Source organism: Ochotona curzoniae, unplaced genomic scaffold (assembly GCF_017591425.1).
Source record: "Ochotona curzoniae isolate NIBS_2020 unplaced genomic scaffold, NIBS_Ocur_1.0 contig_1274, whole genome shotgun sequence".
NCBI lineage: Eukaryota > Metazoa > Chordata > Mammalia > Lagomorpha > Ochotonidae > Ochotona > Ochotona curzoniae.
In genome coordinates, this window is record NW_024465023.1 from 34,385,313 (window position 1) to 34,401,566 (window position 16,254).

General features: G+C 41.9%; 1 protein-coding gene across 1 annotated transcript in view; it reads left to right on the forward strand.

The window, feature by feature from the left end:
• Window positions 1-500: 500 nt before the first annotated feature.
• The window catches only part of VSIG4 (V-set and immunoglobulin domain containing 4), a 29,508-nt gene continuing 13,754 nt past the window's right edge, over window positions 501-16,254 (forward strand). The window contains exons 1-3 of the mRNA XM_041000989.1: window positions 501-642; window positions 8,720-9,076; window positions 10,427-10,708. Of these exons, the coding sequence (XP_040856923.1) occupies window positions 588-642; window positions 8,720-9,076; window positions 10,427-10,708 (694 nt within the window). The 5' untranslated portion in view covers window positions 501-587. The remainder of the gene's footprint in view (window positions 643-8,719; window positions 9,077-10,426; window positions 10,709-16,254) is intronic.

Genomic DNA, 16,254 nt, shown 5'->3' on the forward strand with positions numbered 1-16,254 from the left:
TAATTATTTGCTTTTTGATGTGCAGGAAAGCTTCGACACACTAGGCTCTTACGCTGTGAAGGTTACAGGCACTCCACTTCCAATACTCTGTTCATTTACATAGGCTAAGGAGGGAGGCATGAACAATACAGCAAATGAATGTTGCATATACCAACAAAGTTGGATCTCTTCTACTTAGGCCCATCAGAAAGGAAAATACCCCCCATAATGGAGAAAGAAGACATCACAAAGGCTGTCCCCCAGCATCTGAGTCTTGTAAAAGGGCCCAAAATAAACACAGCCTGTGAGATCAAAGTTCAGAGATCTCCACTGGCTCCAGGGAAAATACAGTCAGTACCCTAGCAGGAGGAGGATTTGCTTCATTCACCCTCTTATCTCCAACCCCTTTCAGGGGGAAAAGGGAAGCTCCCCACATGACTTTGCTGAAATAAGGAAGGAAGGGGAATATGCGATGTGACTAGGAGTTCAAGTGAGAGATAACAGTAAAGGAAAAGAAGTGCGCAGGCACAGACGCTGGCAACCACCGGGAGTGCAAGATCCTGTGGCAGCAGAGGCTGGAGTAAAAGGCAGAAGTGGCTGTAGATCCAATGGGGCTTTTACCTGGTCTGCTGCTCCTGAGCCAACTAACAATGATCACCTATGGTAAGACATTAAGTTGGACATTGGATGCCATTATTGGTCCAGGCAAAAGACTGGGGGATTGATGCTGAATGCTTATCACAGAAAGCCTATTCCTACTGAGCAGGTGAATGTTTTCAATGTTGCAGTCTCTTTCTAAGCTTTGGGCAGAAGGGAGGGAGGTAGTTGAAGGCTGCTGAAGAAGCCAGGAGGCAACTATGGGTAGAAATTTCAAAAACTTTCCTCTTGGAAAACATCTACATGACTTCCTAGGGCTTTTTTTTTTGTATCTCAGGGACATCAAGAAGGCTCCCAATGTTGGTAACCCAAAGCCCACTTTCATTTGCTCTCTTTCACTTAAAACGTTTCCAGTAAATGTGACTACACTGACTCCTGACTTTGGTCCTGAGAAGAAATGTTGTCTTGAGACCTAGACAGAACTTTAAAAGTAACCTCTGCCATTCTACATTATTATGAACAAATTTCTGCAATGTTTATTCATATAGCTAAAATAACTGGGAATTCACTTTTCCCTAATATATCGAGTCCATGCAGGAGCAGTTCTAGCTGTTGGGAATTTCCTCTGTTGACATAAATATTTGGTTTCCATCAAAAGACATAGCTCTAATTTGAGGAGGGAGCACAAAATATATATCTGTTCCATAAGCCCTATGATAACCCTTCAGAAGTCTGAGAATGCCCTTGCTCTACTCTCCTGAAAGCTGAACAGTCCCACTACCTGCAACTTGTCTTTATAAGACTTATATTCTTACTCTTTCCTGGACTAACTCACCTCCCCCTGCACATTTCCCAGTTTAGCTGCCCTATTTGTAGAAAATGAATGTTAGACATGAATCTCACAGGAGACTTGACTATCCTACTGTAGCATTTCCTGGGGTTTTCCATTACCTCCATCTATACCACTGAGAAGTGAATTGCTTTTTCAGGAAACTGAGCCTGGGTAATAGTTAAGTGTAACTCAAGATAGGATAAAAAGCCTCTCAGTGCAACACTGCTTCTTCCATCTCCCTGGGAAACGCTGGATGGGTGTTAATTTGAAGTCGCTTGTGAGGTTAGAAATAACCTGGCTTCCATAGCTGACTCAGATTAGGATTCCCTAACCTTGATCTCTGTGACCATCAAATGCTAGAACCCAAAAGCTACAAGATACTCTGCATTAAGTCAACTGAGAGGGGAAATTTTTTACTCAGACCACAGAGCAATTAACTGCTGAAGAATGACATGCTTTTCCCAGCTACGATGGAGTGTATCTCTCTATGTTCTCCAACTTTTTTGGTTTGAACTGCGACTTACAGAGGTGAAATTGGGCTTTAGTCACCGTTTTATAAATACTAATTTTAAATCTGTGTGTGTGTGTGTGTGTGTGTGTGTGTGTGTGAGAGAGAGAGAGAGAGAGAGAGAGAGAAACATATGAACACTCACATCTGTCTTGTTCCTTCCACAGCTTGTAAAATCCTCCAGCCCTGGAAGCAAGACTTCCATCTGTGGATAGGATCCTATACTGTAGAGCTGATGTTTAGAATATACTGAATGGTCAATAATGCCTTTCCTCATCCTGCTTCTCAGTGTCCCTAGCCCATCTACATAGTAGGGGAATTAACTTGACTAGTTTCAAAGGGTCCTGCCAGCTAGACAGATCTATAAAATTGACTTCATTATGAAAAAAAAAAAAACTCATAGGGGCCAGAATGAGCTGTTAATTTATTCTTGTGGAGACAGAACAAATTTTGAAATAATCATACATTCATGCATTCAAATTCTATAAATATTTAATAAGCATATATTGTTTAAGCCAATCCCCCATTCCTGAGTCAATCAATGGAAGGAAAAGAAGCAGGCATGGGATGGAAATCAGAAGTATGCAGGACATGGCAGGATTTTGCCTTTCTGACTTCAGGTCCTAAGATCCCAATGGGCCCTAGCATTGTTCCCTCTTTCACCAACGAAACTCTTCTTCAAGTCCCTTGACTGAATGTCAATCTCTGGTCTTCCCCTAGGGGAAACAAGTTCTTGAAGGAAATCCAGTATTTCCATAGTGGAGAAAAAGCAAACCTGTGAGATTTTTGTGAAAGGGTTTTAAAACAGCAGCTGGCAGATGGGACCATTCTTTTTCAGATGGTCAAGAAGGTATTTTTCTAGCCTGAGTATGACATTCATGAAACCATGTAAAGTAGGCCCAGATAAGGGGCTGCTGATTTCAACTATGATTTGTGTTTTAATAAGTTAAGGAAGTAATAATTCAGTGTAGAGTCTGGAATCCTGTAGTCTGGGTATTCAGGATGAATTCTGCCGTTCCTATATTTGACTTTGGTTAAGTGTTTTTCAATTTTTCTCAGCTTGCCTATATGTGCCATAAGTGAATGTGACCAAGTGGTTTCTAAAACACCTTCAAAAATGACTTGATGGAAGTCTCCAAATCCCATCCTGACTGATATCTCAATGATTGTTGTACCAGGTGGTTTTGCATTTTGTGATTTTCAGATATCCCTAGTGGGCAGAGCATTCCCCGAAAAGGTAGGGCTTTCCTAAAATGAAATTTTCCTACTCAGCCATCCAGAAAAGTTAGCATTATTGTTTAGTGTTGTCAGCATTGCACACTGGAAGACAAGCTGGTCTTGTTTTATACGCACAGGCTGCTGTGTTCTCTCTGGCTGCCCTACAGCCCTAATGGCTTAGAAACCAACTCATTACTCATTAGTCTATCTGGATAGGGAAGGAGGCTCCTTACCTTGTCATGTGATAACGTCTTCAGATATAGAAGCTGACAATGATCATTAAATAAATCTGATTACACAGGAGAAGATATATTGAGGACTTCTAAAGGATAGGAATGATCAAGACATAACTCAGAAGTTTTACTTAGGGTATAGAATAAGATTGATGCTTACCAATCACCTACTGAATACCAGCTATGTTATGTGCTCTCACTCTTATGAACTCATTTATCTGCATGATAGTCCTCCATGATGCTTAATAATTGCTTCCATTTTATTGATGATGACCTCAAATACAGGTCACATAAAGATATTCAATAAAGCAGACCTTGAATCTACGTGGTGTTATTCTAGCTAGTTCATGAACTCCTTCATGGGTTGTTTTTCTAGCCTCTCTAGGAAATGTGGGAGTAAGTAGAAGGTGTAAATCAATGTTACTGTGACTGTCACCTTGAGAATCAAGAAAGATTAAGCATAGTACAATGTTCTCTTTCTTATGCCCTGTCCACTTTCTATTGATGAACTAGGATGAGGAAGAGAAAAAGGCAAGAAGAAAGAAGGGAAAAAAGAGAAGGAATAATTTATTATTAATATTAATATTTAATAATACAGTTCCATAGGCTCTGGAATTTCCCATCCTCCTCCCCAAGTCCTTCCCCCCACTACTGATTCCCCTCTAGTATTACAATGGAAAATGAAGATTTTGTTTAGATGTATTTATTGGAACATGAGATTTACAGAGTAAAGAATAGACAGAGAAAACTCTTCTGTCCTCTGGTTCACTCCCCAAGTAGCTGCAATGGCCAAAACTGAGCTGATCCAAAGCCCGGAGCCAGAAACTTCTGCATCTCCCACACAGGTGCAGGGTCCCAAGACTTTGAGCCATCCTCCACTGCTTTTCCAAGTCACAGGCAGGTTGCTGGATGGGAAGTGGAGCAGCCAGGATATGAACCGGCACCCATATGGGATCCCAGGCATACAAGGTGAGGATTTTAGTTACTAGGCTACCGTGTTGGGTCAAAGAGAAGGAAGAATTTTTTAATGAGAGGAGAATGGGTTGAAGGATTAAAGAGGGAAGGCAAGAGAAGGAAAGAAAAAAATGAACAGAAGTGGAGGAACATGCCATTCTAGAAAGTCTAATCACAAAATGTGGAATGGAGAATCAGTCATGACCTACTTTCAGAAGTGACTCAAAATTTTGAAATTTGGACAGGTTGGTCATGCTTTGACAGACCAAATGAGCTGTGAAAAAATCTTCAGCAGATTTCCACAGAGTAATTCAAGCCAGACCTTTCAGCTTCCCTTAGGTCAAAGGGAAGACATGTGCATGCATAGACAAAAGTACTTTCAGCTGTTCCAGATGTCATCGCAACAGAATGCTGCTTTGTTGCCCAGGAGGGGCGTGTGAGAATGCTTTTCAGTGGAGAGGTGGGAGATTACAGAGGGTCAGAGGAAAATGAATGGGAAAGAGCCCACTAAACAGAGGCTCAGATGGTTTCATGAGTCTGTGGATGTTTGGATGTTACGAAAATATTTGTGGGCATTTGAGCTCATGAGGATGAGAAGCTGGATATGTATGCACATGGAAATACTAACTTTCAACAACACAGTGGCATTCAGCACCAGGTGAAAGTTCATTACCAGATAAAATATGTACTTAAACTCCGATTTCATTCCATTCTACTATGGGATTGGAAGGGACTTTAAAGAGGAAAATTGTCCAAAACCCAAACAAACTTTAGGACACTGTGAAATAACTTAGTCCATCAAAAGACAGTTCTTACTTGTCATAAAGTTCATGTGTAGGATAAATCAAAATCCTCTCTTGTCTTCCCATTTCTAAGTCTGAGGTCTCCTGCCATGTCTGAAACTCTCCAAGTATCAGGTGATAGATCAAGCAGCACGGACTTATGTGTATTTATTCTTTGCTACTGAAGATCATTATCTCAGCCAAAATACACTGTTTAGATTCTTTTTTTAAAAATCTATTTTTGAGGCCCAGCGCGATAGCATTGTAGTTAAACTCCTTGCCTTGAATGCGCTGGGATCCCATATGGACACCAGTTCTGATCCCGGCAGCCCTGCTTCCCATCCAGAGCTCCCTGCCTGTGGCCTGGGAAAAGAGTCGAGGACAGCCCAAAGCCTTGGGACCCTGGACAGGCAAGGAAGACCCAGAAGAAGGCCCGGCCTCCTGGATTCGGATTGGCTCAGCTCCAGCTGTTGTGGCAGCTTGGGCAGTGAATCAAGGGTTGGAAGATCTTCCTCTCTGTCTCTCCTCCTCCCTGTATGTCTGCCTAATGCAATTTAGACTTGGTCACAATTTCATAAAATAAACAAAAAAATTAAATATGAGCTTATAAGTGAGAAATTCTTATAGAGGGTGATGCGGTTTCAATGTACTTTACCTTTTTTTTCCATTTTGATTACTTTTCAGGCACACCAATGAGCAATATCTTGTTTCTCCTACCAGCATTTCACTGTACCTAGCTCTGAAACTTTATTCAGACTCTTCCAACTATATATATTTTTTTTCTTCAGACAAAGCGCAGAGAAAAATCTTCCCACCCCCAACACCCCAGCATGAATTTTTCTAATTTATCCTCACTGAGAACTAAGAGAAATCAAAAAGGAAATGAAGAAAAAGGAGGAAATCAGGGGGAAAATCAACTACACAAAGCTTCAAATTTAAGAATAACTAGTAATTCTGTTAAATAATGCCCATGCTAAGAACTGTTTTTGTGAGCCTCCACCCTCCATACTTAGTCCTTCTGTGGGAGCAAAGGGGAGACAAAAGCATAGAGGACCATTCCTTGCTGAGCCCCGAAGTCCCCATATTTTACAAGATATATATTTACACAAGAGAAACAAAACAAATCCAACAAACCCAACATCAACATTTTTGTTCCTGCACTTCTTTTGGAAAGTGTGAGATGAAATATTTTCATGAGCTTGCAGAATATTCAGAATTGGCAATATCCCTAGTGATCACTCAATCTAAATTATTCACATTTAAAATGGATAAAAAGATCCTTCATGGTAGAAGATGATTTTTCCTCCTTCATTTCATATCAATGCAGTGTTGTGAGAGAGACTAGAAACTTGAAGAGTGAATGTTAATGATTATACTCTGAGGACCAATTCTTTTTTCTTTTTTTTTTATAATTCCAGAATTTATTTCATTGACTTTTGCAGAGGGGGCTAAGACAATTAGTTCCATATTGTTTCCTTCATATATCTGAGGTAAAAGGGGATATTGAGGGAGAAGCCCCACCCAATCTCCCACCCGCCCCAGGTCCCAGATGTGGGGCATGCTCTGAGATTCTTGCTCAAGTGGTTTTGATACTTCAACAGTTCTGAATTGCTGCCAATCTCGCCAATCCAAGCACGATGAGGTCACTGAAGAATCCACTGATTGACATAGTCCATCATAGAGTCTCCTTTTGCCCAGTTTTTCACTGCCAACATATACATGAGGTGGTTGATTGACTTGTTCTGTCCTCTGTCTTTTCATGATTAGGGTTCTGAGTCTGGCAGTTCAATTGCGGGGATCCCCAAAGAGACTTTGTCTGAGGTGAACCCAGACCAGATTCTTGTATGGACTGGCAAGCACAGGGCCCAGCGCAGTCCATCACCCCATCGCCCATCGCTGGTTGTTGCAATTGCTTGGTCGGTATTGTTTCCATCCCTGTCTTGCACTGGAACCAATGGGTGTTGCAGTCCAGCCTGGTTCTGCCCTGCACATAGTCGGCCCTCACATAAACCATTGGGAGCTGCAGCCTAGTCAGAGCGATCCACAATAACCCCCACCAGGCCCACCCCCTGCCCTGGTTTGCCAGTATGTGTAGCAGACTAGTCCAGTCTGTCCCACATCCCATTTGGCTCTCGTACATGTCAATGGGTATTGAAGCTTAGTTCCATCTAATCAGCTCAACTATCTAGCCATCATGGATGTTGTTGGGTGCCTCTCTGTCTAGGCACCCCAGCCCCTGTCCTAGTTTTCGTGTCCTTCCATGGGGGTGGTAACCCAAGAGGGAGAAGCCCGCTATTTCCCTCCCAGGCCTCTCCCACTCCCGGATTATGCATTCTCCAGGTGGTTCTGTGGTTTAACTTAACAGAGTTAACCCTCAGTGCCAGCTTCTGCCAGCTGATGCTGTGGCTAAGCCCCAACAACCCTCACCCACTCTAATTTTGTTTGTACCAATAGGAATAATCAGCCCAGCCTGGCTTTTCTCTGATCTAGTCCACATGAGGTGCACAGGTGTTGTAGCCCTGCCTAGTCTGGTCTGCCCCCATCCCAGCTCATGCTCTCCAGTTGGAGTAGCTGTCCAGCAAGGGAACCACCCTGTATTTCCCCAGCCAGCTCTACCCCTCCCTTCCTGGTTCTCACGTGTGCTGTTAGGTGCTGCGGTCATATCTGACACAGGCAACCTCACCTTGGCATTCTGTATTGTGGACTGCTTTTGTTGCGACTGAACCCAGCCCAACCCACACTCTGTTCTGGTGATTGGATTTGCCAGTGGATGACGTGAACTGATTCAGCCTGGTCTGCCCCTGACCCATGCCAAATGTATGCTAGTGGGAAGCTTGCCATGGCCTGTTCTGGGCTGTTTCCTATCATGTTTCTTGCGCTTACCTGCCGGGTCTGTGTCCTGCCAGAGGAGTTGCCCAGACTCCTCCATCAGAACCCCTCCAAATGCCAGGTTTCGCACATTCCAGGGTGTCCATGAGCCAGCCCTACTCAGTTCACCTCCTGTCCTAGCAGGAACAGTGGCTTCTCCTGACTGGCCGGCCTTCAACCCAAGCTGGTTCTTGCTGTTGGATGTTTCAGCCTAGCCACAGCTCGTCCATACCCACACACAGCTCACACATGGCTCGGTAGGGATTGAGATCTAGCCTAGTCCGTCCCACATCTACGCTGGTCCTCCAGGACACCAGATAGTGTTGCAGTCTGGCCCGGCCTGGTGCCTCCAGTCCCAGTCCACACTTGTGCCAAGGGAGACTACAACTGTTTCCTGATCAGAACGCAGCCCCCATTCCAGACCACACGCCCCTTGGTGGGAACCTCCACCCAGCTAGGGTGTCCCCTTAGCTCCCCAACCGGGCCTGTTCCCAGCCATAGATCATGCGCATGCCAGTGGTTGCTCTGACTCAGCTTGGCAGAGCCCCTCACCTGGAGGACCAATTCTTATTAATAGAAGGATGATAGAGAACAAGAGTACAGGAAACGCAAAGGTCTGATGGAAGGAACGTTCAGGGATTGTTTCTTAGAAATGTCCTGGGGGCTGCCACTACCCCTGAAGCTCCTATGCTATCACTTGCCACCAAATGGCATCAATTTTTTGCTTCCTTTCTATGTTTTCCTTTAGGTCATCCTATCCTGGAAGCACCAGATAGTGTGACAGGGCCCTGGAAGGGAGACGTGACTATTCCCTGCACCTATGGTCTCCTGCCAGGCTACACCCAAGTCTTGGTGAAGTGGCTAGTACAACGTGACTCAGACCCAGTCACCATCTTCTTGCGTGACTCCTCTGGAGACCATATCCAACAGGCAAAGTACCGAGGCCGCCTACACTTGAATCAAGAGATTCCAGGGAATGTGTCCCTCCAACTGAATGTGCTGGAGATGGATGACCGGAGTCACTATATATGTGAAGTCACCTGGCAGAGCCCTGATGGCAAGCAAGTGGTTAGAGATAAGATGATTGAGCTCCGCGTCCAGAAATGTGAGTCACTGTGGGGGCAGTAAAGCATTGAGGGGCAAAGGAACCCTCGGAGGACTGTAATCTTAGAAATAGCTTAGCTACCCAGACACCTTTTTTTTTTTATCTGTGCATAGGCTTTCTTCATTGTGTGCGCTAATCAGAAGCAAACCAGCGGAGTACCCTAGGAACATCACTCTGTGGAAGATTTTAGGAAGTGTTGCGAAGGCTTCAAGAGCTGCAGATTTCAACCATTTGAAGTGCCCCTGAAATTCTAGCTAACATACCCTCACTGACCTCCATAAACTCTGAATCTTAAAACTTATAAAAATGAATGTATCTAATGAAGGTATTGAAGGACGGACAGATACTTGACATTAACTGGAAGGATAAGATTCACTGACTTGCAATTTTGTTAGGATCTATTCCTGATACACCAAATTGGTACATAATCTGAAAGCTAGTTGAATGTTTAAAAATGCATTGTTTTGGGAGCCTGGCGCCGAAGCCTAGTGGCGAAAGTCCTCGCCTTGCCCACACCCATATCGGTGCCGATTCTAATTCCAGCAGCCCACTTCCCATCCAGCTCCCTGTGTGTGACCTGGGAAAGCAGTCTAGGACAGCCCAAAGCCTTGGGATCTTGCACTCATGTTGGAGACCCAGACGAGGCTCCTGGCTTCAGATCGGCTCAGCTCTGGTCATTGCAAGCATTTGGGGAGTGAATCATCAGACAGATCTTCCTCTCTGTCTCTCCTCCTCTCTGTATATCTGACTTTCCAATAAAAATAAATAAATCTCTTTAAAATGCATTGTTTTAAAATATTTATTATTTATTAAATTTTATTTAAAACTTAGAGATAAAGACAAATCCTCCACCTTCTGGCTCATTCCCCTAGATGAGCGCAATGCCAGGCTGATGCCGGATGCCACACGCAGGATTCCCACATGGGAAGGAGGGGCCCAAACACTGGGGCCACACTCTGCTGCTTTTCCCAGGCCATTAGAAGGGAGCTGGATTGGAAATGGTGTGACTGCAACAAAAACCGGCACAAATATGGCATGCTGGCACCATGCATAGCAGCTTTACTGGCTGTGCCACATGCGAGCCCTGGTATTATTTTTATGTCAGTTGATCTTTAACACCAGACAACTCCACTTCCTTCTAATGTAAAAGGTGTCTAATTCTCAAATGAACAAAGCTATTTTTATTCACCTTACCTTTCCTTTCTTCCCTCCTAAGTCAGGAACCATCCCCGAGCTTTAGTTCCACTTGTAGATCTGTGCATACCCTTATGCCCAATAGGAATGACTTGACCTAGTATCACTAAAGGCTTATGACTTCTCATAACCCCATCTCTTGTCTTCCCTTTGCAGTGCCTGTCTCCAAGCCCACAGTGACAAGTGGCAGCAGCTATGGCTTCACCGTGCCCCAGGGAATGAGGATTAGCCTTCAATGCCATGCTCAGGGTTCACCCCCCATCAGTTACGTTTGGTACAAAGAACAGGCAAATAACCAGGAACCCATCAAAGTAGCAGTCTTGAGTACCTTATTCTTCAAGCCTGCAGTGCTGGCTGACTCCGGCTCCTATTTCTGTATTGCCAAAGGTCGTGTTGGCTCTGAGCAACGCAGCAACACTGTGAAGTTTGTGGTCAAAGGTAAGTAGCTCTCTCCTCTGGTGAGTATCTTAACAGACTACCTTGGATCAGAAATATCTTGGAGTAGTGAACATACAGCAGAGAAATGCTGAAAGTGGGATCTTTGGTAGGCAATGGTTATAACATTACAAAGAAAAAAATTCAGAACTGTGAATGGAAGCGCTAAAGATAATACCTCTCAAATAAAGATGGAAAATTGACAAGTGACAATACATATATCTCGGAATTGCCAGATACAAAGTGTATGGACTCCACACACACTTTCTCGTTGAATCTCCACACCTGTCCCACTGTACACCTGTGGTCAATGTCATTTTACAGAAGAAAAAAAACTGAGAGTCCAAAAACAGAATTTACTCATGTAGGCTCACTGAAAGAAAGTGCAAATCTGAATTTGCACTCAGAATATATGTTCTTTCCTCTTCCTCTGCTAGTTTCTCAGGACTGAATCTGTATCAGATTCTGGAAATCTTTTAGAAGCTAATATTTTACATTTGTTATTTTTTCTTAGCTTGGTTTATGTGGGGATTTGGGGTTGTTTCGTTCAATTAAATTGGGTTTTGCTTTGTGAAATAAATCCCAGATATCTGCAAATGTTCTTGGATTCCCTTCCCCTTTCTTCATAAAGTCAAATTCAAGTTCTGGTTGAATAGGGGCTCTGGTTAACTACAATCTATTTCTTACAGTATTCAAATAGGAGCTCTGTAAACTATACACTTAGGCTACAGGCTGCGGTAAATTGAAATCTTGCAACAGATATGGCCAGATGAGTTTGTGTGTGTGTGTCTTTGTTTGTTTGCTTTACAACAGATATCCTTGGAGGAGAAGGACATGGCTATCACTGCCCCAAATATGTTGGGAACTAACAGCACTTTAAGGAGCACTCTACGGGGCAGCTCTGTATAAAAGAGAGTAAAATTAAATTTAAATAAATAAATAGTGCTTGCCACGATTTGAATTAGGAAATAGATGTTGGCTTGAGATTCCTTGGGTTTCCTGGATGGATGTGTTTCACAAAGTTTAGTAGTAGTGAGGATGTGTATGCTCTAGATTCTCATCTGTTCGTTTTTACAGTAGTAAGGGCTGTCTCTGAGAGAATTACTTGGATAATGCCCCAGTTCTGTAAGAGTTAACATTGTGATGATAGAGGGTAAGGCATAACCAGAAAGTCTAAGAGTATGTCTTTCATAAAGAGACCAATGTGAACACTCTTGCTTTCTGTGAGTTAGTTCCTAGACCAACCGGGCAGAAGTTTGCTCATAGCCAACATGAATATTACAATAAAAATCACAGGAGGTATAAGTGCTAAGTCATTATCATTATTATATATTATTATTATTATTAGGCAGTGTCCTCCATTACCTCCTACTGATAGATAAGAAAACAGAGGCTCAAGTAAGTTGCCTTCAGCTTTCCACACATCCCTGCTCTCTGAATCAAGCAGCTCTCTTTTTGCTTTTTATAATCTGCATTTTTCTCCATCCGGGAGTGGTCACATGACTCTAGTTCTCAAACTTTCAAGCAGCTTACTCTGTTCTCTTCTTCAGTTTGGGACCATCTCAAAGCCAAGGGATGGTTATACATTGTTCCCTCTTTGATTACATGTTCTGCAACATCCACTGCCTGCTCACCCCTATTCTGTCATTCTGTTTACCCAGGTTTGTCTTACACCGTATAAGAAATATTCAGAACATTTCCACATGATTCCAGGCCTCTAGCCCAGCTTCTACAAGATCTTTTCAGATAAGCATTCTATCAACTACTCTCCTCTATGAATTCAATAAACTACTCTTCCCTCTCCTTTATTATTTCCCTACCCATCCTTTTATTTCCTCTTGGCAAAAAGATATTTGCTCCTCTCCACATCAATCCCTCCCCCATTACTTGATTTCAACTGCTCCAACACTACCCATTATACCTCCAGCTAAGTTGAATATGCATATATAAAATATGAATGTATCTATATAAATAACATTTATTTTATTTTAGTATCTCTTCACTTGACATTCCAACTCTACTACAGTTACTGCCAGTCTTCTTAAGGAGGGAAATTCCCCCAGTTGTACTTCTCAGTTCTCCACACCATAACTTTCTCAGCTTCATCACTGACTTGCAAATCACTAAAACTCAAAAACTTGCATTCATATTCAGCCTTTTCAACATCTCTGTAGCAGCTGATCCCATTGCCCATTCTTCCCTCCTCAAAATTCTTTTAACTATTTCTATCAATGATATCACATTCTCTTAGTTTTCTTATGACCTCATTGTTCCTGCTTGGGCTGCTTTGCTGGATACTCTTTCATTAACTCCTTAGTAACAAGTGTTCTCAGAAATTTAGGTCATATTTGCCTCTTCATGTATCTCTATCATTTTAGAAGATTTATTTAATCCCCTGACTTCCATTATCATTTCTAGGCTAATACATATTAAATCATGATTTTATTCCTAGCTTCTCACCTGAATGATAGATCCCAATGCCTAATTACCTCCTGGATGGCATCATTTCTGATATCAGTTTATCTAAAATTGAACTTACCAAACCTGTTCTTCAAACATGTTAGAAGACAACTTACCTTTTGATTCTTCCCTACCCTTTACTTTTCATAGACAACTAATAATTAAACTCATCGACTGTGAATTCAACTACCGAATCACATCTATTATTAAGCTGATTCATTCTCTTCACATATCTTCATGGTTGAATCATGTTTTTTCCTGAACAATTTCAGCAGCCTTTTTTTCTAAAGATTTTTATTTATTTTAATTGCAAAGTCAGATACACAGAGAAGAAGAGAGACAGCGAGGAAGATCTTCCGTCTGATGATTCACTCCCCAAGCGGCTGCAAAGGCAGGAGCTGAGCCAATCCCAAACCAGGAGCCAGGAGCCAGGAGCTCTATGGGGTCTCCCACATGGGTGCAGGGTCCCAAGGCTTTGGGCCGTCCTCAACTGCTCTCCCAGGCCACAAGCAGGGAGCTGGATGGGAAGCAGGGCTGCCAGAATTAGAACCGGCCCCCATATATGATCCTGGTACACTCAAGGCAAGGATGTTAGCCACTAGGGCACAGCACGGGGCCCCAGTTTCAACAGTATTTTAAATGACATCCCCAATTTCAACAGTCTTTTAAACGTCTCCCATTTACCAACAAATCACGAACTTACCCAGCACTACTTAGTACCTATTTTATGTCACTAGATTATAAAATCCTAGAGTGCATAATCCTGCTTACTTCATGGGTATTAGCGTTCAGGTATATCCTTAGTGCATAGGAGGCATCAAGTGAATAATATTTGTTAAAGAGTTAAGTCAGAACTATTTTTTTCTAAAACAGTTTTTATTCATCGAAAACCTTTTTATTATTTCCCATGGATTTTCCCCCAGTAACAGGAAACACCAAACTTTTAGTCTGTGTCTAGCCTGCCTAGTCTACCTTATCTTCTAATATTTCTTTTCTTATTTGAGACGGCATGGTGTTCCCTCTCCCTAGAGAAATTTTATGAACATTTTACTGACATTTTCTTTTTTGTACAGGAATATAATTCACATAATAAACAAAAAATCAACATTTTTTTCACATTTGACTTATGTTAAAGAGAGACAGACATCTGTTACCCACTGGTTCACCCCCCAAATGTCTGCAGCATTCAAGTTAAAGCCAACATAAAAGTCAAGAGCTTGAACTCAATCCAGATCTCCCACATGAGTAACGTAGATCCAACTACTTGGAGCACCACCTGCTGCCCTCCGGGGTGTGCATCAGTAGGAAGCTGGAACTGGGAGCTGAACTAGGGCTCATCAACTGTGGTGAAAACACCTGCTCCAAATTCCACATTTTAAGGCATAGAGTTCAGTAGTTCATGTGGTTGTTTTACTCTTACTATTATCCAGTCTCAGAAGATTTCAATTAACACATAAGGAAGCTTCACACCAATTGATGAAACTTGAATTTCCTTATTCCCCTAATCTCCAGAAAACATTAATTTGCATTCTGTCCTTCCTGATTTACCTATTGTCGATATTTCAGGTAATTTTGTATCATACAATATTCTTGTATCTCTTCTTTTTTGTTTACTTAACATAGTATTTTCAAGGTTTACCCATGCTGTAGCATATATCAGTATTTCATTATTTTTATTAGTAAATAATTTTTCACTACATGGATATACCACATTATCCACAAATTCTTCATTCAAAGAGCCCTTGTATTGTGTTGACCTTTTGGTCAGTATGAATGAACAACTTCTATGAAAAATCATATAAAAATGTTCCTGTGGACATGTTTTCAATTATTTTAGGTATTTATATACTAACTTAGCACTTAACTTCTTTGAAGAAGAGTCAACTTTTTCCAAAATGGTTGAACAATTTTACCTTCACATTAAAAACGTATAGGAGTTAATACTATATCTGAGAATCTATTGCCAAACTCAAGCTCATCCACAATTACTCCTGTTTTTCTTTTAAAAGTTTTATGTTTTTAACCCTTATGTTTAAGTCTGATACACTTTGAGTCAATATTGCTATATGCTATATGAGATAGGGCCAAATTACACTTCTTTCCATGTGGCTATATAGTTTTCCCAGCATCATGAGCTGGTGAGGGGTGGGGGGGGGGGGAAATATGCTTTCCCAATGAATAATCCTAGCACCATTGTTGAAAATTAATTACCAATATGTTGGTTTATTTCTAGGTCTTGGTTCAATTTGCTTTACTTATTATATTTTTAAATACTTATTTTTCATTTTATTTGGAATTGAGAGAGAGAAAGAACATCTATCCGTTTTTCATTCCCTGAACAGCCACAACAGCAAAAGCTGGGCCAGAATAAAGCCAGGAGCCTGGAACTTCAGTCTTTCACATGGTTTTCAGGGGCCAAACTAATTGAGCCATCCTCTGCTGCTTCCTTGGATAGGCTATGAATAAGCTGTTATCAGAAGAATAATAGCCAAGAACCAAGAACTTCATCAGGGTCACCAACATGGATGGAAGGGGCTCAAGCAGTTGAGCCATCTTCTGCTGTTTTCCCAGGTGCAATTATCAGGTAGCTAGACTGGCAATAGAGCGGCCGGAATGTGTGCCATAATCATACAGGATGCTGATCTCACAGAGACTTAATCTTCTGCTCCACAACGTAAGCCTTAGGTGATTTGTTTCATGGCCTAATATATGGTCTCATTTGGATAATGTTTCATGAGCCCTGGGAATAATGCACATTCTGTTCCTATTGTGTGGAGTGCCATATATATATTAGAACAAGTTGGTTAATTGTATTGCTTCAGTCCTCATTTTCCTTGTTGATATTCTGTCTGGTTGTTCTATCAATAATTGAAAGTAGAGCACTTAAAGACTCAAATAGTTTTCACTGAATTGTCTATTTCCCCCTCTAATCTGTAGTTTTCTGCTTCATGTATTTTGGGATTCTACTATTAGGCATATGTCTATTTACATTGAAAGTGTCTTCTTGACTGTTTTTTAAATAATTGTTCTTTGTAAATAGTAGCAATCTTTGGAGATTCATTGTGTCAGTATTGGTATTTTTGCTGTTA